The sequence below is a fragment of the Lagenorhynchus albirostris genome, chromosome 3, assembly GCF_949774975.1.
Source record: "Lagenorhynchus albirostris chromosome 3, mLagAlb1.1, whole genome shotgun sequence".
Classification (NCBI taxonomy): Eukaryota; Metazoa; Chordata; class Mammalia; order Artiodactyla; family Delphinidae; genus Lagenorhynchus; species Lagenorhynchus albirostris.
The window spans coordinates 46,038,573-46,065,124 of record NC_083097.1 but is presented as its reverse complement, the minus strand read 5'-3'; the positions used below and the strand labels follow the sequence as shown (position 1 = coordinate 46,065,124).

General features: G+C 38.9%; 1 protein-coding gene across 1 annotated transcript in view; it reads left to right on the top strand.

Moving 5' to 3' along the window:
* The window catches only part of LOC132516835 (cAMP-specific 3',5'-cyclic phosphodiesterase 4D), a 287,805-nt gene that overhangs the window by 51,502 nt on the left and 209,751 nt on the right, over positions 1-26,552 (top strand). Inside the window, exon 2 of the mRNA XM_060142977.1 lies at positions 10,943-11,134. Coding sequence (XP_059998960.1) covers positions 10,943-11,134 — 192 coding nt within the window. The remainder of the gene's footprint in view (positions 1-10,942; positions 11,135-26,552) is intronic.

The window sequence follows — 26,552 nt, the reverse complement described above, 5'->3', positions numbered from 1 at the left end:
TAAATGGGAGAGTTTTCTTGATTTCACTTTCAGATTTTTCATCATTAGTGTATAGGAATGCAAGAGATTTCTGTGCATTAATTTTGTATCCTGCTACTTTACCAAATTCATTGATTAGCTCTAGTAATTTTCTGGTAGCATCTTTAGGATTCTCTGTGTATAGTATCATGTTATCTGCAAACAGTGACAGCTTGACTTCTTCTTTTCTGATTTGGATTCCTTTTATTTCTTTTTCTTCTCTGACTGCCGTGGCTAAAACTTCCAAAACAGTGTTGAATAAGAGTGGTGAGAGTGGGCAACCTTATCTTCTTCCTGATCTTAGGTTTCAGTTTTTCACCACTGGGGATGATGTTGGCTGTGGGTTTGTCATATATGGCCTTTATTATGTTGAGGAAAGTTCCCTCTATGCCTACTTTCTGCAGGGTTTTTATCATAAATGGGTGTTGAATTTTGTTGAAAGCTTTCTCTGCATCTATTGAGATGATCATATGGTTTTTATTCTTCAGTTTGTTAATATGGTGTATCACATTGATTGATTTGCGTATACTGAAGAATCCTTGCATTCGTGGGATAAACCCCACTTGATCATGGTGTATGAGCCTTTTAATGTGCTGCTGGATTCTGTTGGCTAGTATTTTGTTGAGGATTTTTGCATCTATGTTCATCAGTGATATTGGCCTGTAGTTTTCTTTCTTTGTGACATCCTTGTCTGGTTTTGGTCTCAAGGTGATGATGGCCTCGTAGAATGAGTTTGGGAGTGTTCCTCCCTCTGCTACATTTTGGAAGAGTTTGAGAAGGATAGGTGTTAGCTCTTCTCTAAATGTTTGATAGAATTCGCCTGTGAAGCTATCTGGTCCTGGGCTTTTGTTTGTTGGAAGATTTTTAATCACAGTTTCAATTTCAGTGCTTGTGATTGGTCTGTTCATATTTTCTATTTCTTCCTGGTTCAGTCTCAGAAGGTTGTGCATTTCTAAGAATTTGTCCATTTCTTGCAGGTTGTCCATTTTATTGGCATATAGTTGCTTGTAGTAATCTCTCATGATCTTTTGTATTTCTGCAGTGTCAGTTGTTACTTCTCCTTTTTCATTTCTAATTCTATTGATTTGAGTCTTCTCCCTTTTTTTCTTGATGAGTCTGGCTAATGGTTTATCAATTTTGTTTATCTTCTCAAAGAACCAGCTTTTAGTTTCATTGATCTTTGCTATTGTTTCCTTCCTTTCTTTTTCATTTATTTCTGATCTGATTTTTATGATTTCTTTCCTTCTGCTAACTTTGGGGGTTTTTTTTGTTCTCTCTCTAATTGCTTTAGGTGCAAGGTTAGGTTGTTTATTCAAGATGTTTCCTGTTTCTTAAGGTAGGATTGTATTGCTATAAACTTCCCTCTTAGAACTGCTTTTGCTGCATCCCATAGATTTTGGGTCATCATGTCTCCATTGTCATTTGTTTCTAGGTATTTTTTAATTTCCTGTTTGATTTCTTCAGTGAGCACTTTGTTATTAAGTAGTGTATTGTTTAGCCTCCATTTGTTTGTATCTTTTACAGATCTTTTCCTGTAATTGATTTCTAGTCTCATAGCGTTGTGGTCAGATTAGATACTTGAAACAATTTCAATTTTCTTAAATTTACCAAGGCTTGACTTGTGACCCAAGATATGATCTATCCTGGAGAATGTTCCATGAGCACTTGAGAAAAATGTGTATTCTGTTGTTTTTGGATGGAATGTCCTATAAATATCAATTAAGTCCATCTTGTTTAATGTATCATTTAAAGCTTGTGTTTCCTTATTTATTTTCATTTTGGATGATCTGTCCATTGGTGAAAGTGGGGTGTTAAAGTCCCCTACTATGAATGTGTTACTGTCGATTTCCCCTTTTACAGCTGTCAGTATTTGCCTTATGTATTGAGGTGCTCCTATGTTGGGTGCATAAATATTTACAATTGATATATCTTCTTCTTGGATCGATCCCTTGATCATTATGTAATGTCCTTCTTTGTCTGTTCTAGTAGTCTTTATTTTAAAGTCTATTTTGTCTGATATGGGAATTGCTACTCCAGCTTTCTTTTGGTTTCCATTTGCATGAAATATCTTTTTCCATCCCCTTACTTTCAGTCTGTATGTGTCTCTAGGTCTGAAGTGGGTCTCTTGTAGACAGCAAATATATGGGTCTTGTTTTTGTATCCATTCAGCCAATCTGTGTCTTTTGGTGGGAGCATTTAGTCCATTTACATTTAAGGTAATTATCGATATGTATGTTCCTATTCCCATTTTCTTAATTGTTTTGGGTTTGTTATTGTAGGTCTTTTCCTTCTCTTGTGTTTCTTGCCTAGAGAAGTTCCTTTAGCATTTGTTGTAAAGCTGGTTTGGTGGTGCTGAACTCTCTCAGCTTTTGCTTGTCTGTAAAGGTTTTAATTTCTCCATCAAATCTGAATGAGATCCTTGCTGGGTAGAGTAATCTTGGTTGCAGGTTTTTCTCCTTCATTTAAATATGTCCTGCCACTCCCTTCTGGCTTGCAGAGTTTCTGCTGAAAGATCAGCTGTTAACCTTATGGAGATTCCCTTGTGTGTTATTTGTTGTTTTTCCCTTGCTGCTTTTAATATGTTTTCTTTGTATTTAATTTTTGACAGTTTGATTAATATGTGTGTTTGCATATTTCTCCTTGGATTTATCCTGTATGGGACTCTCTGTGCTTCCTGGACTTGATTAACTATTTCCTTTCCCATATTAGGGAAGGTTTCAACTATAATCTCTTCAAATATCTTCTCAGTCCCTTTCTTTTTCTCTTCTTCTTCTGGAACCCCTATAATTCGAATGTTGGTGCGTTTAATGTTGTCCCAGAGGTCTCTGAGACTGTCCTCAGTTCTTTTCATTCTTTTTTCTTTATTCTGCTCTGCAGTAGTTATTTCCACTATTTTATCTTCCAGGTCACTTATCCGTTCTTCTGCCTCAGTCATTCTGCTAATGATATCATCTAGAGTATTTTTAATTTCATTTATTGTGTTGTTCATCATTGTTTGTTCCATCTTTAGTTCTTCTAGGTCCTTGTTAAATGTTTCTTGCATTTTTTCTATTCTATTTCCAAGATTTTGGATCATCTTTACTATCATTATTCTGAATTCTTTTTCAGGTAAACTGCCTATTTCCTCTTCATTTGTTTGGTCTGGTGGGTTTTTACCTTGCTCCTTCATCTGCTGTGTGTTTTTCTGTCTTCTCATTTTGCTTATCTTACTGTGTTTGGGGTCTCCTTTTTGCAGGCTGCAGGTTCGTAGTTCCCGTTGTTTTGGGTGTGTGTCCCCAGTGGCTAAGGTTGGTTCAGTGGGTTGTGTAGGCTTCCTGTTGGAGAGGACTAGTGCCTGTGTTCCGATGGATGAGGCTGGATCTTGTCTTTCTGGTGGGCAGGTCCATGTCTAGTGGTGTGTTTTGGGGTATCTGTGGACTTATTATGATTTTAGGCAGCTTCTCTGCTAATGGGTGGGTTTGTGTTCCTGTCTTGCTAGTTGTTTGGCATAGGATGTCCAGCACTGTAGCTTGCTGGTCGTTGAGTGAAGCTGGGTGCTGGTGTTGAGGTGGAGATCTCTGGGAGATTTTCGCCGTTTGATATTATGTGGAGCTGGGAGGTCTCTTGTGGACCAGTGTCCTGAAGTTGGCTCTCCCACCTCAGAGGCACAGCAGTGACTCCTGGCTGCAGCACCAAGAGCCTTTCATCCACATGGCTCAGAATAAAAGGGAGAAAAAGTAGAAAGAAAGAATTAGTAGAAGTAGAAACAAAGAAGGAATGAAAGAAAGGAAGAAAGAAAGGAGGGAGGGAAGATGGAAGGAAGGAGGGAAGGAAGGAAAAAAGGAAAGAAAGAAGATAAAGTAAGGTAAAATATAATAAAGTTATTAAAATAAAAAACTATTATTAAGAAAAGAAAAGCAAAAAAAATTTTTAAAAAAACGGACGGATAGAACCCTAGGACAAACGGTGGAAGCAAAGCTATACAGCATAAATCTTGCTCTCAACGTCCACCTCCTCAATTTGGGATGATTCATTGTCTATTCATGTATTCCACAGATGCAGGGTGCATCAAGTTGATTGTGGAGCTTTAATCCGCTGCTTCTGAGGCTGCTGGGAGAGATTTCCCTTTCTTTTCTTTGTTCGCACAGCTCCCAGGGGCTCAGCTTTGGATTTGGCCCCGCCTCTGCGTGTAGGTCGCTGGAGGGCGTCCGTTCTTCGGTCAGACAGGACGGGGTTAAAGGAGCCGCTCATTCGGGGGCTCTGGCTCACTCAGGCCGGGGGGTGGGGGTGGGGGAGGGAGGGTCACGGAGTGCGGGGCGGGCCTGCGGTGGCAGAGGTCAGCGTGACGCAGCAGCCTGAGGCGCGTCGTGCGTTCTCCCTGGGAAGTTGTTCCTGGATCCTGGGACCCTGGCGGTGGCGGGCTGGACAGGCTCCCCGGAAGCAGGGTGTGGAGAGTGACCTGTGCTCGCACACAGGCTTCTTGGTGGCGGCAGCAGCAGCCTTAGCGTCTCATGCCCGTCTCCGGGGTCCGCGCTTTTAGCCGCGGCTCGCGCCCGTCTCTGGAGCTCCTTTAAGCAGCGCTCTTAATCCCCTCTCCTCGCGCACCAGGAAACAAAGAGGGAAGAACAAGTCTCTTGCCTCTTCGGCAGGTCCAGAATTTTCCCCGGACTCCCTCCAGGCTAGCCGTGGTGCACTAACCCGCTGCTGGCTGTGTTCACGCCGCCAACCCCAGTCCTCTCCCTGCGCTCCGACCGAAGCCCGAGCCTCAGCTCGCAGCCCCGCCCGCCCCGGCGGGGGAGCAGACAAGCCTCTCGGGTTGGTGAGTGCCGGTCGGCCCTGATCCTCTGTGCGGGAATCTCTCCGCTTTGGCCTCCGCACCCCTGTGGCTGTGCTCTCCCCCGCGGCTCCGAAGCTTTCCCCCTCCGCCACCCACAGTCTCCGCCCGCGAAGGGGCTTCCTAGTGTGTGGACAGTTTTCCTCCTTCACAGCTTCCTCCCGCTGGTGCAGGTCCGTTCCTATCCTTTTGTCTCTGTTTTTTCTTTCTTCTTTTGCCCTAACCAGGTATGTGGGGACTTTCTTGCCTTTTGGGAGGTCTGAGGTCTTCTGCCAGCGTTCAGTAGGTGTTCTGTAGGAGTTGTTCCACATGTAGATGTATTGCTGATGTGTCTGTGGGGAGGAAGGTGATCTCCACGTCTTACTCTTACGCCATCTTCCGGTGAAAAAAATGAGAAAAAATATTTTTGAAATAATTTTCCAACTTGCTTACACTTCATTAAGCTTGAGGGCGAACCATCCCCCTCATACTGAGTGGTAAAGCACCAAAATGGATTCCGTCGTACAGCCAACAGCATGGGCTACCATATCTACAGCAGAGTCAGGTAAAGGAGAATAAACAGCACTGTAGTTGTGTCTCAAGTACCGGTACCAAGCTAGACCCAGTGGCTGGAGGCCTGAGGTCGGAAGGACTTTTTCTGCTCATTCTATTCCACCTGAACCCCACCCAGGTTGTTGGGATCTCCATGCCTTCCATGTTCCTAGCAGGAAATTGTTCTTTCTCCTCGGTGAGGAATATCTAGAGAAAAATCAACAGTCTCTACTCTCTCCCCGGATGTTATCACACTGGAATGATGGAGTGGAGTGGAGACAGCAACTAAGTCGTAAAAGCAGCTCAAGCCGTAAGAGCAATCTGGCTTTAGCACCTGTCACCTCATTGATTGCCAAGGTTGATCCTGGTGCATTGGCTGACCAGCCCTCAGTTCCCTCTCTCTCCCATCTCTCCCTGTAGGTTCTTCCCAAGGCAGTGTGCTCAGGAAAAATCTGGATGGAAAGTACCCCTTAAAGAAAAAGGGTAATAATAGTAAAAACAACAATAGCTGCTAAGTATATGGAATGTGCTAGCTGCCAGGCAGTGTGCTACATGCTTTCCAAATATTATATAGGGCCTTATAATTGCCCTAGAACTAGAACTAGATACTGTAATTGTCCTTATCAGGGAATGGGAGCTTAGAACGGTACAGTAACTGCCCAAGAGCATGCAACTAGAAGGTGGCAGAACCAAGATATGAAGTTTAGATGTTTTCTAATTCCCAAGTGAATGTCTTTGGAATATTTTTGGTATCTCCCCATCTCCCAGCGGGAAGATCTCCGTTGTCAATGCACCATTGTTAATACACAGCAACAGAAGCAGCTCTCAGATGCTCCTGACTTGAATAGAGCCTTCCAGGGTCCCCTCCAGCGCTCAGCAGCTGCTCGTTCTCTCCAGGGTCTTCCCCGTGGGAGCTCTTCACAGATGCTTTGATAATGGGACCTCTGTTGATCGGGGCTTCCCGCAGCTGCTCCACTGGAGTCCTCATGTGTCTCACCTTCATCAAACTGCACACTGGGGGTCAATGTTGAGTGTAAGGTCCTGATGGCCAGGTGACATGAGATGAGCTGTTCACCCGGGATGATAGCAGGACCATGGCTCAGGAAAGAGTCCACATCATGGGCAAGAAGGGATGCAAAATATGTAAACCAGAGAAGCAGGGTGTAGCATCAGGCCAAAAAACTGAGAAATGATCCCAAGCGGACAGATGATTACAAGGTCAGTAGACACAAAGTGTGGGAGCAGTGGAAGAGGCTGAATGGAAGGTGGATCACGACAGGTAGTCCAGTAATTCTACTGATTTGGAACAGTGTAGAGAGCTGGGGAGCAGTTTGGTTGGTTGGTCAGTTTGCTTGTTTTCTCTTTGGTTTTTAAAGGGTCCTGAGTGGAGTGAATGGTCCTGAGTAGTGCTAGATGCACACAGCCTTCAGTAGTTGTAATTGCAAGAGGCTGGCAGGGCCATTACTCTTTACCGCCCCCCACTGGGGACCATGCACAGCTGCGTTGCTGCTTCTCCACTAATGACTTCTTGGTAAGAGCCAACTCTGTCAGGGAACATATACATCATTGAACTGCATTAAGGACAGCAAACATGTGGGACAATGGAGCATCTCGCTTAGTTTCATTTGCTAAGACCTTCTGCAGACTCACCATCCCTCCTTATTCCAAATGAACTCTAAAACTCTGTAACAAAACCCACCCAAAAGGTTTCAGCAGAGACTGTTTTGCACCTTACTGTTGTATTCAAAACTGAAAAAACAGAGGATTTGGAAAACTCCAAAATTGGGGGTCATATAAAGACCAAGGCACAGAATTAGCCTTGGCAAACGTGATCCATAAGTTGTTCAGAATGTTAACATTTGAAGTTCTATCCTGGTGAGGAAGCTAAGAGATGTTTCTCTATTTTTATAATGAATAAGAGGAGGCTTTGCAATAGAGAGAGAAACACAGGGGCCATTCTCCCAGGCCCTGGAATCAGACAGTTTGAGTTTAAAACCCACTGACAAACTGTATGGCCTTGAACATGTGACTTAACGTAGAGCCACTTCCTTATGACTCAGATTCCTCATTGGTCAGATGGAAAATATAGTGGCTACTTCAAAGGGTTATTGTGGGGATTCAATGAGATAACGTACATAAAGCACACAGCACAATTCCTAGCGCTTGGAGAGTGTTTCAAGTGCTTTATTATCATTATTATCGTCATTATGATTATTATTCTCACCATCATTATTAGTCTCAGACATTCTTACTCTCCCCAAATCTATACTTACTTTCCTAAACTTCTGCTAATCTTATACTTGGGCTTCATCTAATTGGCAGTGAGTCAAAAGAGGATTCATTATATCAGAGTGTTTGCCAAAGAATGTTTTTGGCAAATTCACAACTGATCTCTTTGGTCCCAACGTCTAAGGTTAGGGTTACCCCTCATCACCTTCTTGTCTTGTTAATAATATCATGACATTGACTGTTCATAAAGTTACGTTTCAAAAATGAACAGCTTATTTGAAGCCATCCATATTTTCAGGCTAAATAAAGTCTCAGTTAATATACTATCCACCGAATGAAGTACTGCCTTGAAGTGTTCCCAACCTAATCTCTCCCAAGAAAAGATCCTTAGTTCTAATATTTGAACAAAAGAGCTCATTTTTTTAAGTAAGCATAAATGTCTAATAACAAATCAGTGACCATTTTTTAGATCATTCTCAATCTGTTTGTAAAGCTAATACTAATATTTCTTAGGCTAATATATTTTCATCAATATTTGGTAATCACTTCCTGTAAATTTTGAGGTTTTATTTTTTGGATAATATTTAAGAGGTTGTTTTCATGAGTCTTTAAGAAATAGATCGTTTTGGCCTTTATTTACAGTAGATTTTCCTCAAGAAAGTGATCTCCATCCAATGGTCAAATTGTTACATTACAACCTGCAAAGAACAGTATCAAAGCCCATATACTCCCATATCAAGCACTTTATGACCTACTAATAACTGTTTGGTTTTAATAGGTAATACTACCGCAAAAACTGTTAAATATTTTAAGATACTTATCAGTATTTGTTCCAAAACTGATAGTGGAGAATTTTTTTTGTTAAGTCAAGACTTGCTTAATTTAATTGGAAAGATTATAATAATAAAAAAGTGCAACTTTCTGATTTGGGGGTAATATTGGTATTTCCTCAATTGAACTGAGAAAAACTAAGCCAAAACTCGTACTCCTGTATCTCCTATATTTCTGTTTCTGCATAGCATGAAAAGGATACCATATTTTATTTTTTAAAACAGTAAGAACATTTTGATATTGGAGGGGGATCAACATAAACATTTTTTATGTGTTCACATTAAGACCTCCTCATGCTGAAGAGCGGCCATCACTATCTCCTTAGAGCAGAAATCACCCCTATCCTCTCCCTATGCAGAGGTCTTTTATGTCTTTCAACTGTATACTGAATGCCTTCAAAAGCCCTCTTTAAATACTACTTTTCCATGAAGATTTCTCAGATATCCCAGCTTGGATTAATCTCATCTCCTTTATTTTTGTACCTCAATGTGCTTATGGTAGGTACTTAATAAATGCTTATTGAGTTAAGCATATCCAAGAAGAGCCTGCCAGAGATCCTGAATAAGTCTCTTTAATGATTAGCGGTCCCTTCCCTTTGGCCTTTCTCAGGATTGTTAAAGTCCCAGATGCATGAAGTATCTGTCCGCAAGAAACAGATGTCCCTGTTTGGGTGTCATAGTTGCTGGTTTACAGGATTATGCATTACAGCTGGGAGAACTTCAGGAATAGTAGATAATTAAATCCAGTTAGCTCAGTAACTTTGGTCAATTAACCTTTCTAGGAGCTGGTATCCTTGTCTGTAAAATGAATCTGCTCAAGTAGATAATCTCTCAATGTCCTGTAAGGACCAAATGAATATATCTGTAAAGTGACAAAATTCTAAGAAAATTTTAAATTGAAAAACATGTTTATGACTGGCTAAGCTAGATTATGAGTTTTCCCTTTTTTTTTTTACTAGACGGATTGATTTGGAGTCAATGTTCTACTTTGGTCATAGATTCATAGGTGATTCATGAAACATCAAGCCCCTGGATAATTCTTCCAGTTTGGCCTCCAATCTTTGGGTCATAACACTATTTATTAGTAACTCCAGTAGAAAAAGTAAAAGAATATTTTAAAATTAGCCAGTTAATAGTTTGGATAAAAGTTCTAATAGGAAAAACGTTGTTAACAACTGAACTTGAATTCATTTGTTCACTTCATTCAACAACTTTTTAAACCACATACTTGCTGAGCTATCCTGAGCTATCACCCTCCTTTTATAAGAACACATGAGAATTGACTTTATTTTACTACTGGTTGATGCTAGACTAGAAAAGCTCTTTGTAGAAAGTTTATCTAGATTATAAAGACTGTGATGTTAAGAATGGCATGTATGGTTCTTTTTTTTCCCCAAACTCTAAAATCTGTATTGCCAAGTATCATGTCTTTCATTCATTTGATCATTAATTCAAACCACTTAGTAAAAATTTTCTGAAGTGCTTAGAACACCCAGAATCTCCCTTCTCAGAGAGCTCACAGTCTAGGAATGGAGATCAAGTGGTAATTATTTCCAGCTCATTGTAAACGCTATCAGTGGGGAGTGGGAAAGAGTCTTGGGAACACAGAGAAAGGGCATCTCATGAAGCTCTGGGGTATCAGGGCAGCATTTCAGATGAAGGCTAAGTCCTCAAGGATAAATAACAATTAGGCAGGAGATTGGAGGGTTGAGAAATTGGGGAGCAGAAGGTTAGGTAGTGAGAGTCTGATACAAGTAGGTGGTGGTTCAATATGAGGGGAGTATGAAGTTCCCGATGGAAGAGTGTTGCATATCGAGGTTGTGAAAAGCATTCGTTGTCTTTGAGAACAGATGCTTAAGACTCTGTCAGTTCAGCCAAGAAATGTGAACTTTATCTTGAGGACAACAGTGAGCCACTGTAAGGTTTTGAACTGATGAATAACACAGTCAGGTTTAGATTTTAAGAAGAATCATACAAGGTGGAAAATGGATTCAAGAGACTAATTTAAAGGCTCTTATAATAATGTAGGTGACAGTTGACAGAATCCTGAACTTAGTATACTGGCAGTGGGGATGGAGGGAAGTGGCCACAATAGAAATTAGTGATTGGGTAGGTGTAGGTGGGAGTCGAGAAGCCCAGGTTTGGGGAATCAAGGATATTAGGCATGTAATGGGCACTTGTTGAACTGAACCCAAATATTTAGTGAATTACTATGTAAAAGGAATTCTGTACTTAGGAGAGCTAGTCTTTGCAGAATGGCTCCTTGTAAACTGAAATTGAGTTCAGAGAGACCTATATATTTTGTATTTGGTCAGTGAACAAGGTACTCAAAGGTGTAGGAAGACAAGTATATAAAGTCAGTGTTTTTTTTTTCTTTTGTGTATTTTGGTATTACCATTTTTTTTGGCAGCAGGAATCAGCTGTAAGTTTTCCTATTGTCAGTTCCTAAACTGAAGTCTCCCTTTACTAAACTATTAACATGCAATTCACAGCAATGTCATTCTTTCTCCTTAATTGACAGCTTCGATGTGGACAATGGCACATCTTCTGGACGGAGTCCCTTGGATCCCATGACCAGCCCGGGATCTGGGCTAATTCTCCAAGCAAACTTTGTCCACAGTCAACGCCGGGAGTCCTTTCTGTATCGATCCGACAGCGATTATGACCTCTCGCCAAAGTCTATGTCCCGGAACTCCTCCATTGCCAGTGACATGTAAGTGTGAGGGGGAGCAAAGAGAAGAGGGCGTGCTTAGAGAAAAATCAAGTAAATTTCCCTCTAGAGTTGATAAAACCAATGATATTTGTTCAACTGCATCATTCTCTAATTTAAAAAGGATGGTGGCTAAAATTATACAAGTTGAAGATAAATGGTAGATTGAATCTGTCACTCTTGATAAGAAACATTTATTTTCCCAGAGAATACATTGTCTGGGAAAAGAGAGAATTAAATTTGCAATGGAGACATTTACACTTAAAACTTTAGCTTATATTCATGTAGGACCTGAGTTTAGCTACCCAACCATGTGAATATTTTTGAATATTTTGACAGGCTTTAAACTCAGTTTGCAAGTCCCTGTGATATTAGCACATAGAGCCCTTTGAATATATCTCCATTGACGTACTGTGCAGATGTTAGCCCTGGTTTGCCAGTTCATTTGAAATCTTTGTGAAGGTTTGCCTAAATTAAACCATTTTGGGAATAGTAATCACGGGAGGCAAGTACAGAAAACATTAGACAGACTTGAATATCATTTTAGACATGCCACAGCTTGGAAAGTAATTAAAACTGATAAGCAGATTCGCAGATCATACACCATCATTAGCTCATTTTCTTGTGCTTACTGTAGTGTTCATTAGTTTCCTAGTTTCTGGAGGCTTCTAAATAGGGTCTAACTCTCACTCAATACCTGCACTGTCATTGGTGGTCACTCTGCCTCTGTGTAGAGTTAGTGTCTACTTTCCTCCTCTGCATCTAGGCAACTGTCTGATAACATCACCATCTCCTCATGACACCATCTCAAAAACTCAGCACAGGTTGCAGTACATCTTAGAGGAGCTGTATGGGGTTCCCGAGGGTCTACTGTTATTCTTGGTTTTCTAACAGACCATCAAGGTATCTTAATAGGTCTCTGTGGGATTCTAGAAATGGACTTATGCTTTACTCACTTCCCAACCTATGGCTCTTAGTTGCCATTTATTAATGGTTGTAAAATGACAACATTGTCTTCTCCCTAGGAATGAGCAGCTAAAGTACAATCACTTTGATTCAAATTCTGAATTATGAAATTCACATTGTGTAACTGTCTTTGAGAACTGCAGGAGAGAGAAGAAAACTCTAAGACAGAGTTCTTGTCTCAGATAACTAATAATCTTATGAAATGACAGGTTTTAGATCAAATAATTAGTGAAAAAGACAGTATGTAAGTCCTAATTTCTGTCCTTGTGGTCTACAGGTAAAAGCATCTCATCACCTACCTCTATGCACAGGTCTCCACCATCTTTCAAAAACTATCCAATCTACCCTCCTTTTTTATCTGTTGTTTTTGGTAATAAAACTTCTGCATAATCATATCTCTGCCCATCCTTCCAAGCCCACCCCAAGATCTACATCTGTTCTCTATATTTCCTTATATGTTGTTGTTGCCTTAATATTCTGAAATCTATCTTCAAATCATACTGACCTCTGGAAATCCATGAATTCAAGTAATGTTTATTGGCCACCCATAAAGCAGAAGGCATGGTGCCAGTTATTAAAGGAAATACAAGGTGCATTTCATCTCCTAGCTGCCATCACTGTTGTGTGCTCTCTTCCCTACTGCTCACAGACCTCTTCTTCACCAGCTTCTCTTATCACCCCTTAACATATTTCTCCAAAGTATAGCCCGACCCTCTGGGCTCTGCTTTAGAAAACTCTTTTGTATGTATGTTCGACTATCAGCCTTCATCAGATGACTTACTGCTCAGTATCTCTGGCCCTGCAACCTCAGTTGAGCTCCAGATCCATAGCCCCTAATTGCCTTCTGGAAATTTAGACTTTCCCGTTCAACTGTTCCTTCACACTCACTAATTAGTACATATTCAGCATGAATTCATTGTATTGATGGCGTCCACCCTCCTTCACTACAAAACAATTTCTTTTTCCCATTGGCTTTATTTCTATGTTATTTTTATCCCATTTTCTTAGGTTTGAAAATTAAGACATTTGTTCATTCATTCACATGTAATAAAAATACGTACTGAAAAGCTATGGTGTGTTTAAAGCTCCCCGTCTGCATGGGGGTAGGGGGAGAGGCAGGGCAAAAGGGCTGACCTTTTAGACCTTTGGAATAAAATCTGGTGAGCGCCATCCTTGAGGCATTTATGAGAGAAAAGGAGAAGAGAAGGAGAGTTTGCCAGCCAGGGATAGTCAGGTGAAGGGGGCAACATTTAGATAATGTGGGGCGAGGGAAGTCATGGCTCAGTTAAGGAATGACTGGTTGGTGTGAGTAGGGAAATGTGGCAGGAGAAAAAGAAGGTTGGAGTACAGCGTATGGGGCCTCAGAGCCACAGGTTTTTAGCTGGGATCGCGTGATCGCATTCTTGTTTTTATTGCTTCTGATTACTCTATTGTTGAATGATTGTATAGAATGAAGTGATTACAGGGAAATAGATCATGTTGAAATTCATAGAAGCAAAGCAGGCTGAATATGATGGAGGCCCAGGTCAAGGGAGTGGGGGTAGGATGAGGTTAGTCCAGATGCAAGAAGCAATAGGCTTACAGAATGGTGCGTGTGTGTGCGCGCGCGCGTGCGCACGCGTGTGCATGTTGGGAGATAGCCAGTGGGCAAGGAGAATCAGAGAGAATGTTGACGTTTTGACCCCGAACAAGTAAATGAATGGTGATGTTGACATGGGAACACAGGATAGAGTGGACAACATGATGACATAATGAATTTGGCTTTTACACGTTGAGGCCAGAACTCTAGGAGAAACAAGACAACAATTAAAGGACAAGGACAGAGAGCAGAAACAACAGTGCAGAGGGTGAGGGGAAATTAGAAGAACCAATTCCCTTCTGTAATGACTCGATTTGGGATGAACAGTGGGAGAAGCATCTTAGTGGGGTAATAGAAGAATTAGTGAAGGAGTGAATTGAAAGTAGAGATAGCAGCAAGTGCGACCATCTCTTTAAAAGTTTAGTAAGTTAAAGAGGAAAAGAAAAACTAAAGCTGCTTGAGGGAGAATTAGGTTCAAGGGAAATTTTTTTTGAATTCAGAACACTTAAGCTGAGGGATGCAGAGGTTAAGTATGGAGTTGTAGCTGCTGATGAACATATGATCACGAGCCTAAGGAAAGGTACTAACCTTGAAAAAGTAGTAGAGACAAGTACTGCATTCTTTATAACAATGAAAAAAGAAGTGAAAGGGGGAGATATAAATTTGGAGATGGATGGCTGAAATGTTTAGAGAATTGATGGCTTCTGATCTCTACTTTTTCATGCAAGTAGAAAGTATACAAAAAAAGAACATATGTATGTGGATAACTGAGTCACTCAGGTGTACAGAAGACATTGGCACAGCATTGTAAATCAACTACACTTCAATTAAAGCAAAAAAAAAAAAAGAAAAAGAAAGTATAGCCATCGATGACTAAAGGAAAGAGTGATGGGACAGCTTGAGAACGGGCAAAAAGCTTAATAGAGCCACACTGCAATTATAAAAAGAGAACAGAATAGGGGTGAGTAGAAAAGAAAAATGCTGAAAAGCCCTATAGATAATTATATATAATGTTGAATGGATGAATGACCAGGTTGAAAGTCATCTCCTCCAACTTCATCAAATGTGAAATAACTGGGCTTTTGATAGAGGCCAGGGACAAACTCACAGTGACTTAGTAGACTCTGTTTTACATAGTTATGTATTCTATTGATATTTTCTAAAATTATAGCAAATTGATTTTTGGATACCAGTGTGTATCCGTGCATTTTATGAAAAGGCTACAATATTTAACAGCTAAATAGTGCTTTTCTTTCCAAAGTAAACTTACGAGGATGACCTCATTTTTCCCTCTACCTATTCAAGAGTTCCTTTATCTGATTGGACTCACATAAGAGTGACAAATCTAATTAGACCGTGATGCAACTCTATGTTTTGTTGAAAAATAATGTCTTGACATGTTCAGCTTTCTCATTCCCCCTGGGTATTTATATTGCAGCTATACGGTTTTCCTTTGACAGTAACTGACTCCTGAAAAGCATTCTTTCTACTAGGGAGATGTTTCTATGAGAAGCAAGGTGAATAGAATAAATAACTACCATTTCAGTCTTCAATCTGATACTATACATTCCATCTACAGATAAAGTGTTATCCTTTCTCTTCATTTGACTTCACATGTGGCCATATGTAAACCTCCATTTTCTTACCTAGTTCATGATAATGCTGGGAAGATTGTTCGGTGTCTTTAATTCAACTGCACTTTATAGAGAATGACATTATTATATATTTTAATCACTTTTGATGATTTTATACTTAACTGTTCTAGTTAAGTTTTCCTATTGAGAAAATCCCTTAGAAATTTCAAATACAAACAGTAGCAATGAAAGTTTGTGATTATCTATTTGAATGAAGTGTTTTGGAAAACCATTAAATGCTCTTTAAGTTGAAATATAATTGTTTAATTTGTTGGTAAAGAGAGAAGGAAGATAATTACCTCCTATAAGACAGGATGGCATTATCTTACCTTCTATAAATAGATACTGATTAAATAGCTGAGGCACAAGAAGAAAATAAGACTAATAATGGTAGTAATAATAATCACAGCATACGTTGCATGTGTACATGACTCTTCATTCTTCTAAGTATTTCACATCTGTAATCTCATTTGATACTTTCCACAGTCCTATGCAGAGGGATATTATTATGCTGTTTTACAGATGAGAGACCCAAGGGCCTGAGAGCTTAAACTTCTTGAAAAACACAACACACATTTCGATCATTTCTACGAGAACATTATTTGCAAATGCCATAAAGTGCTGTGAACTATTGTGGCAAAACTGCTGAGAAACAGAAGTACCTGTTCACCAAATCCAGTTGATCAAATGAATGACTTGGCACTATGAAAATTTAGTTTCCATTTATAGTTTAAGAATAAAAGAAGATACAAGCTCACACTGGTCAGAGAAGTAATAAAGAAAATATGCAACTGACTCTTGGAAAATATGCAACTGACTCAAGTCTATAGAACTAGGCTAAACTCAGCATCTAAAAAAATTAGCTTGTACAAGGCAGAAGAGAAGTTCCTGGCAGCCTCTGCTCAGAAGGCTGTTACATAGTTTGTTAAATGTAATCCCGAGAAGCAACTTAATTCTTAAGAATAATAAGAAATAGAAATAATTTTAATGATTAGCGTGAGTACAGTAAAGAAATAAATACATGAAAAGTAAACTTAAACTATCATTAAGGGCTTCCCTGGTGGTGCAGTGGTTGAGAATCTGCCTGCCAATGCAGGGGACACGGGTTCGAGCCCTGGTCTGGGAAGATCCCACATGCCACTGGGCCCGTGAGCCACCACCACTGAGCCTGCGCGTCTGGAGCCTGTACTCCGCAGTAAGAGAGGCCGCGATAGTGAGAGGCCCGCGCACCACGATGAAGAGTAGCCCCCGCTCACCGCAACTAGAGAAAGCCCTCACACAGAAACGAAGACCCAACACAGCCAAAAATAAATAAATAAATTTATAAAAAAGAATTATTATTTTTTTTAAAAAAACTATCATTAAGAGTAAAAAATTATTTTATAAGAATAGAAACAACTAGATAACAGAAGGTTGCCCAAGTGCTGTCATGAAGAAAATTACAGAATAGATGGATAATTACATTAAATATGTGCAGGTTTTTTTCCCTCTTAAATTCTTCAGAATGCATTTAAAACTATTTTAACTTCTGGATAACAGTTACTTCTGTTGCTGCACTTCATTCAATGATACGTTATTTGTATTTACAAATACATAGATACAAGTCCCTGGAAAAATTAACAGGAGAATTATCAGTAACAAAACAAATAGAATTTAATCATAAAACTATGAGTTTATTGAATACAAACTGCCTGTCAAACCACATCAATTAAAAACACGTTTCAATTCATCTGGATAATGGACCTCTAGTCTCCGTCTTCTGCTGAATAAACACTAACACAGAGAATCCAAAGATGATCCAAGTTGCTCTTTACTCCTATCTACATACTGATACATACGGGGGAGGGCGTGGAAGGGGCAATGAAGAGGAAGTGAGCGGACCCAATGTACCATAGAAAACTGGGGCACACTTGGCAGTCTGGCTAATTAGTCCCCGTCACCATACAGAAGTATAGGACCTCATTTATCAAGGCTTTGGGGAGCCCCATGTGGGCATTCTTTCAGCTAGGAAACACTATCCCCCAACCCCAACTCAAATTTCTACCCTTTCTTTAGCAGTTAGGAAGTCCCTCACCACCTCTTGAGCCTTTGTGAGTTTTCGGTTGTAGCTGTTCCTGGCCTCTTCCTATGACTATGGGGTAGAAGGTGGTATTGTCTCTAGTCCTGAGTTTGAAAAAGGAAGAATGATTGCTTATATACCTATTCATCAATTCTATTACAGGTTACATTATTCTTCATTAGTCTTACTAAGGCATCTCTGAAAATAAAAATAAAAAGAAATGTTGCACCACAAAGGTTCTAGTCCTCACTGGATCTACATGAAAAGTCTGTAACCCCACCGAACTATATTTTTAGATCTTATTAGCACTGATGAGCATCTGTCTCTTTTCTAACCTTGATCTGCCATTTGAAAGTCCTCTACCATCATGTAAACACAGAAAGGTGCTGTGGTCAAATAATTCCTTCCTCAATTCCTGAGTTTTCCCAACTGAGGGAGTGTCCTCACCCCTCACTCAATGGTTTAAGAGTAATGAAACTAGGGCCAGGACATGTGCTGAGGTACCCTGGACCACCACAGGGAACTCATACGGGTTCCAGAGGTATTTTAAATTTTCAGGGAAAATTTAAACGCAGAAACATGTCAGTCATCTGGAGAACTAATAGCTTGAAATAGTTCCCAGTTTCAACATTAGATCATTCCTTTTCTTTCCATGACATCATATCTTTGCAAAACTGGGTTATTGACAATTGCTGTGATAAGAAGCAAGCAATGCACAAAAATCAGCGTGGACCCGGAAGTGAGGGAGGCAGAGCATCCAGGCTCATTCCGGAGTGAGAAGTTGTGCAGAACTCAACGAGCACTCAATTGTGGAGGCAAAACCTTATTAAATCGTTGGAACTAAATTCTTAAGAATTGCCACTGGTAGTTATTTCTTTTGGCCAGTGAGGTGCTGTAGAAAACTACTGAGGTGCTAAGAGTATCATGAATTGAAGAAGTTTGAGAACCTCTGGATTAGGGTGTTTATTTGTGTCCTTAGGATTAGAGCTAAATCAAATCTAGAGCTAAATCAAATCTTTGTGTGAAGAGAAATTTTGTTAAGAGAAAGAAAAAATTCAGCAGATTTTGAAAGCCATGAACTTCTGGATGAGCTCTAGAATTGAGAATTTATCCTATCCTTAATTCTGTTAGGACCCCAGGTAGACAAATAATTCATTATTATCAAGAGTGATATCATTTTGGTAGTGAGCCAGATAAACTAGGATTTTTCTTCCACTCCTTGAGGGTTGGCAAGTTACTACTACTGCTATTATTATTATTATCAAGTATTGATACAGACACTAAACTTACACTAACCATTAAATCCCAAGAAGTCTATTGACAGAATATTCTAAGGTCATTGGCTACTAGAGTACTACTACTAGTTGCGCTACCTTTTCTCATCTTTCTGTTGTTTTAAAAATTCCACTTCTCTGTTCAGTCCCTGGGGCCATTTTATTTCTAGCTCAAAAAACAGGAGGGCCATAAATGGTTAAAAAAATACTTATAAATTAGGTAAACATGCTTATTCAATTTTTGAATTAAGGAATTAAAAATAGCAGCTGAATACACATTTTATATTTCTAATCTCATACTTAAAAAATCATAAAAAGGAAGCTCTAATATTCTGACATTTTGAATGAGCATGTTTATTAATGACACAAGGTAAAAATAGTGGATTTTAATGCATTACCACAGCATTTGTTTAGTATCATTGCGCTATGCTCCGTCTTTTAAAACAACAAATTAATTATGTGTTCTAATATCCCTTGCTTATCACTGCCAAAGTGATATATCCTGAGGTCTTAGGGGACATGAAGAGATAAATATTAGTTATGAAAAGTTCTTAAGGCAGAGGGAAAAGGAAATTGAGATTGACAAAACTTACCAGTAACTCATTATTTTCATGCTAAGGTTACTAAAATGCTATTACGTCTTTAGGAGAGTTTGCCCTAATATTTAGCATCCAATTTTCTTTTCTGAATTTCCTTCATACCCAGTATGCTCCTCAATGTTTGGACTCTAGTTTTAATTGTGAAAAAAGAAAAAAAACAGAAAAATAGTCACCTGAGTGTTTCTCAACTCCCGTAACTTTAGAAAAAAAGGCACTGTGAAGGTAAACTATTTAAACTTGTAAATGATTGACTATGCAGTTATGCTTTTACCTCAGACTTAATACTTTACACAGGGTAACATCTGCTTTTTAAAAAAATGTGGGAGAATGGTAGCTTAATAATAAAAGTGATTACTCCATAATTTTATGAGATCAAAGCCCTGCTAGAGAGCAAACTCATATCAACCTTGGTCAAGGAAGAGCTGGCTTATTATGCAGTGTATACAAAGAACATCATCTCTAAGAGCAAAGTATGAATAAAATTAACTGTGCAACTAAAATTAGGAACATTTGAAAACCATCTTCAATGAAAAAAGCACAGTAACCTGCATAGTGCTCTCAGTGCAGTGTGACCCTAGATGAATGAACCAAGTTGAAAATTATGAGCTTTTCCTGCTTCTTGTAATGGACAAATGGCCATTACACAAGAGGATCTAGTTCTGTCAGTTATAGATACCGTGCCTGGGGACTCTCACTTGCTTTTTCTATCCCAACGCTCTTTCCTCTATGTACTAAAGGAGACTAAAGTCAAAACCATGCTCTAGTGTTATAAAATGAAAATTTTCTGAACTTTAAATCTTGGTAGTAGGTGGTGGGAATGGAGCGAATGGTGACAGGTCAGGAGAAAGGAGAAAGCTGATTTCCAATGGAGGTAATCTGTGTCTTCTACCACATTCTAAATAAGTATATTGATTGGCTGCATTTTTGAATGAGAGTGTCATGCTTTCACTCAGCAAATATTGACAGTACCTACTTCATGTCTGGGTATCATTTGAAGACACCATAGACCCATGGAAACAAGACAAAAATTTTGTTTGGATGATGCATTCCTGTCATTTAAAAAAAATTCTAGATACTTACCCAGATAGAAAAGGCCATTTACCCAGTCAATATTGATATTCCTATGTAAATCCCTGTTTCCACTAATACATCAATCACTTTAGCTATTGATTTTGTTTGACAGTCTTAGATCCTTAGTGAATTTTTCTCAGTGTCTCCTGTACAGTTGTATGAGCCATATAAGGAAAAATAATCACACTACTGGAACATTTATTTGATGTGCTTCTTGAGATAAGATATACCAGGGATTGTTAGTAAATCATCCTCACTAAATCCCTGTAAGATGAAAATTTAAAGATATGCTATTACAAATATTAAGAAAGAGAGCCTTCAACAATGCCTGTGGTTTTTCTTCAGAAAAAGGCAAGTCAAGAATATCGAACACTGGGCTTTGCTATCAGATTCCTGGCACTTTGTGGCATGGTTGAGGTGAGATTCACTGAAGAAATATCCCCAATTATTCCATCTGCCTATTGCGGTTTCTCTCAAGCTTTGTGTCAGCTTCCCATTCATTGTCTTGAGACTTCAGGGTTTTCTTAATCTTGGATGAAGAAAAATTTGTTGTCATTGACTACTGGATAGTTATGTCTAGACATATGTAAGACCTTAACTCCTACAACCTGTCAATGGAAGTAGAGGAGTTAAAAGCAGAAAAAGAGCTGCATGAACTGTTTGTATATTTTGGAGATTAATCCCTTGTCGGTAGCTTCATTTGCAAACATTTTCTCCCATTCTGAGGGTTTTCTTTTTGTTTTGTTTATGGTTTCCTTTGCCATGCAAAAGCTTTTAAGTTTAATTAGATCCCATTTGTTTATTTTTGTTTTAATTTTCATTACCCTGGGTGGTGGATCAAAAAAGATCTTGCTGCAATGTATGTCAAAGAGTGTTCTGCCTCTATTTTCCTCTAAGAGTTTTATAGTGCCCAGCCTTACATTTAGGTCTTTGATCCATTTTGAGTTTATTTCTGTGTATGGTGTTAAGGAGTGTTGTAATTTCATTCTTTTACATGTAGCTGTCCAGTTTTCCCAGCACCACTTGTTGAAGGGGCTGTCTTTCCTCCATTGGATATTCTTGCCTCCTTTGTCATAGATTAGTTGACCATAGGTGCGTGGGTTTATCTCTGGGCTTTCTATCCTGTTCCTTTGATCTATATTTCTGTTTTTGTGCCAGTCCCATACTGCCCTGATTACTGTAGCTTTGTAGTATAGTCAGAAGTCAGAGAACGTGACTCCTCCAGCTCCGTTTTTCTTTCTCACGATTGCTTTGGCTATTCAGGGTCTTTTGTGTTTCCATACAAATTGTAAAAATTTTTGTTCTCATTCTGTGAAAAATGCCATTGGTAATTTGATAGGGATTGCATTGAATCTGTAGATTGCTTTGGGAATATAGTCATTTTCACAATATTGATTCTTCCAATCCAAGAACATGGTATATCTCTCCATCTGTGTTGTCTTTGACTTCTTTCATCAGTATCTTATAGTTTTCTGAGTACAGGTTTTTGCCTCCTTAGGTAGGTTTATTCCTAAGTATTTTCAAATAAAACCAAATAAGCCAATCAAAAAATGGGGGGAACATCTAAATAGACATTTCTCCAAAGAAGACATACAGATGGCCAATAAACACATGAAAAGATGCTCAACATCACTAATTATTGGAGAAATGCAAATCAAAACTACAATGAGATATCACCTCACACCAGTCAGAATGGCCATCATCAAAAAATCTACAAACAATAAATGCTAGAGAGGGTTTGGAGAAAAAGGAACCCTCCTACTCTGTTGGTGGGAATGTAAATTGATACAACCACTATGGAGAACAGTATGGAGGTTCCTCAAAAAACTAAAAATAGAACTACCATATGATCCAGCAATCCCACTCCTAGGCTTATACCTGGAGAAAACCATAATTCAAAAAGAGACATGCACCCCAATGTTCATTGCAGCAGTATTTACAATAGCCAAGACATGGAAGCAACCTAGATGTCCATCAACAGAGGAATAGATAAAGAAGATGTGGTACATATATGCAATGGAATGTTACTCAGCCATAAAAAGGAAGAAAATAGTGCCATTTGCAGAGACGTGGATAGACCTAGAGACTGTCATACAGAGTGAAGTAAGTCAGAAAGAGAAAAATAAATATCGTATAATATCGCTTATATGTGGAGTACAGAAAAATGGTACAGATAAACTTATTTGCAAAGCAGAAATAGAGACACAGATGTAGACAACAAACTATAGGTACCGAGGGGGTGGGATGAATTGGGAGATTGTGATTGACATATACACACTACTATGTATAAAATAGATAACTAATGAGAACCTACTGTATAGCACAGGGAACTCTACTCAATGCTCTTTGGTGACCTAAATGGGAAGGAAATCTAAAAAAAAGAGGGGATATATGTATACATATAACTGATTCACTTTGCTGTACAGCAGAAACTAACACAACATTGTAAACCAACTATACTCCAATAAAAATTAATTTTGAAAAAAACAGAAAAAGAAAGGACATCTGTTTACATCTCTGCAAATGTGGGAGTCAACACTGTGACAGAAAATCATTTAAGCAGTTCAGTGCATGATGTTGCCTGCTAGTAAATGTTATGAATGATCCCAAGACCAAGCCCTTTTAGCTCCTAGTTTTCCTTCCAGGGAGAACAGGGCTGCATGCAGATCTCATGTTTCCGTGTCTCAACATCGATTCCTCCTTTGGGACTTAGAGAACTCCAGACTGAATTTGTTCTATCCACCAGGGCCAGTTTTATTTGTTTGGCTGGTTATTTTTTGTTCCTTTGTTTGATTTTTGTTTTTTTGCCAGGAAAATCAGAAAACAAGCATTATGATTTATGTGTTATCTAAAGGTTCCTGTGGTGATCTTTAAAAAAGTGCAATAAAACTTTCATTCAATCACTGTTATTTTCAATTATGAGTACATTTTTACAGAAGCTAAAAAAGAAGGCAGTTGGTAAAAAGAACTCTTTTGCATCAAATCACGGAGTTAATTCCATGTGTTGACAGCACACTTTTGTTTTATGTCTTTTCATGCTCATTATTTATCTTCAATACATTGAGTTTCCATTCATTTCTTCCACCTACTATAGAGATTAGATAAAATTTCCTATGTGTTTCACTATTTCTTGGTGTTTTTTGTTTGTTTGTTTTACATTTGTTTAAAGGTAGCCCATCTTGTACTATATTTATCCAGGAAAGGAACCTGATGTTTCCCAGAGAGCTTATCTATAACCCAGCACTCCAAACACCAAAGCACTTTGAAAGTGGTGAAAGGATGTCTTAAAGGTTCATGAACAAACCTCGAAGACATCAGTTTAAGTTCAGGATATTTACAAGGTCCACCATGTTTTGCCCTTTGTGGCTCTAAGTTTCGGTACACTCTTTGGGAAGTGATGTATATAGAAAGGAATATATTCTTAAAATTGCCTGAAGGCTGTATATTCTTTATAGCTGACATAGAATTCTCCTCTGAAGTTTAATACTTGATCCTCAAAACAATCATGTAAGGAAACAATGGAAGGAAAATGTTAACTCAGTTTCAGAAATACAGAATTCTGCTCAAAAATGTGTCTTGCATATGCACACACATGCACGCCATGAATTAGAATCCAGGTATCTTGACCCTGAACATAGTGATTTTGATCAGCAGCTGCTGCTAGACCATACTTTTTGGCATTTGCTGGCCGGCACGGTAGCCTCTAGGTGAGAGTATAATAAGCAAGGCAATTAAACTAAAATCTTTATTTCCCTTTCAGGGGTGGAGAATCTTGATGGCCATTTGGGCAAATCTTTCCACTTAGGGTCTTTGCCAAACAATCAAGTATTTTTGTTACGTTAATATATCAATGCTCTTCTGCCCCCAAGCTTAGAGTAGATTTTTGTTTTTTTCAGTTATATAAAACATTGTCTTCCCTTAGCAAACTTAAAACTGAAGTTTTGTAAAGATTGCTCAAGAGCTGCACTGGTCAAGATGATAGCCACTACCCCAGGTGACTTTCTCTTAATTTAAATTAATTAAAGTTAAATAAAAGTGGCATTCAGTTCCTCACTTGCACTAGCCACATTTTCAGTGCTAAGTAGTAACGGTGGCTAGTGGATACCGTATTAGACAGCACAGAGAGAGAACATTTCCATCACAGCCAAAACTTTTGTTTGACCGTGATGTTCTAGAGTCTAGAGTATGTACTTTTATGGGGCTTCAGAATAGCCTGAATCCGTTTGTGCCTGCAGAAAGCAGCATGATGCAGTAGAAGCGAAACGGTATTTAAAGCCTGGGTTTAAATCCAGCTCCACTGCTCATTTTCATGCCTTGGGATTTCATGACTCACGAAGACTTCAAAAACCATCTGGGGGACTGACCCAGGGTTACTAACTGCTTACTTTGCCAGATAAATGACTTTATTTATTTAACAAGGAAATTCCCGTCGATACACACAATCATTTTATTTTCCAAAGGCATTTCACTAGAATTCTTTACAAAGGGAGTGGCACATAGTCTCAGAATAAAGGAGTGTTTTCCAAAGGAATATGGCTAGCTTTTGTTTTTTAATATGACTTTTTAAAAATCCTTACTCCATGTTTCATGTTTATTCTCACCTTCACAAGGACCAATGAGCATTCTCTTGGGCCAGTACCAGGTCTCAGCCTGGCATTTGGAAACCACTGAACTCTGCCACTTGCCAAGGGCATGACCACCGATGAGTTACTTAAGTTCTCAGAAACCAGTTCCTTATCTTAGGATGGGAATATGAGCAACCATTTAGTGCAGAGGCATCAGAATTAAATAGCGTGTTAGTAGAGCAGGGTCTGGTAATAGTAGGCATGCAGAAGACATACTACTGTCACTCCTCTCCCCATTTGATCACACCCTTCCTTTTAATCTCCTGAATCATTTTACCTCATGCAGATCTTAAAAAATTGTTGTTCTAGCTACCCATAAATCTTTTCCCTGGGAACCCATCCTAGAGAAAAACCAAGAAGGCAGAGCCACTGACGTTAAGAACGGGCCTGTCAAATAAGATAAACTAGAAAAGAAGAACCTGTTCCTACAACAGAGTGAGGGCACTTGTGAAAGATTGCTGTGTACTCGGTCCTTTCCCCGTCCTCCTTCCCCTTCCCCCCGCCCATGGAGGTCAGTCATCAAAGTTCCGTGACAATAATTTGTGACATCAACATGCCTAGAAGGACCCCTTTATTGTATTAGCTTTTATTAAACAAAATAAATAGGCTTAGCAAGTGTGTCTCTACATGTGCAAAACACTTAACTTCTTACAACTGGAAAATCTTTTGCTGAATAATTCTGAAAACAGATGACCTTTCATGCCATCATTTAACTAACAAATTTGAGGCCATTTATTGGCATCATGTACGTTCTCTAACGAAGCTAAATTTTTGTTTTATGACAAATAAAGAAGAGATTACACTTCAGACTAGAGAATTTTTGCTTATGTTGCATTAGCTCCAATTTCATTTACTTTCTCATCAGTGCATGTGATATGAGCACACATGGGCCAAAAACTGAGGGTTTTGTTTTTAGAATGTTTTTGGTCAAATATCAGGCCAAGGCCTTAATTATTAAAACTGTGAATAAGAAGTGAGCAAATGATTTAGATTTCAGAAGACTAAATAACTTCCAAGGTCACATCCCTTTCTAAAGTTATATGATATATTTTTGTCTTTTTAATTTTTTAAGACTTCAGACAGCATTTCTAGTTTCACAGCAAAATTAAGACGAAGGTATAGAGATTTCCCATATACTTTCTGCCCCCATAACAGAGTGGTTCATCCGTTACAATTGATGAACTTGCATTGACACATGATTTTTTTTTTTTAGATTTTTTTTTTGATGTGGACCATTTTTAAAATCTTTACTGAATTTGTTACAATATTGCTTCTGTTTTATGTTTTGGTTTTTTGGCCAACAAGGCATGAGGGATCCTATCTCCCTGACCAGGGATCGAACCCGCACCCCCTGCATTGGAAGGCGAAGTCTTAACCACTGGACCACCAGGGAAGTCCCCCCATGATATGTTTTTAATCTTAGGAAGTATACCTTAAAATGTAATATTTGCAGAGCAGTTGGTCTTTGAAGGGTTTTTATATTGAGTAAATATAAAATATAGTAAAAATATAGCAAAATAATATAGTAAATTTTCTTTATGTGGATAAGTATGGTGGTGGGTACAGTACCTTTATCTCCCTCCCACCCCATTTGAAATACAGAGGCAGAAAATC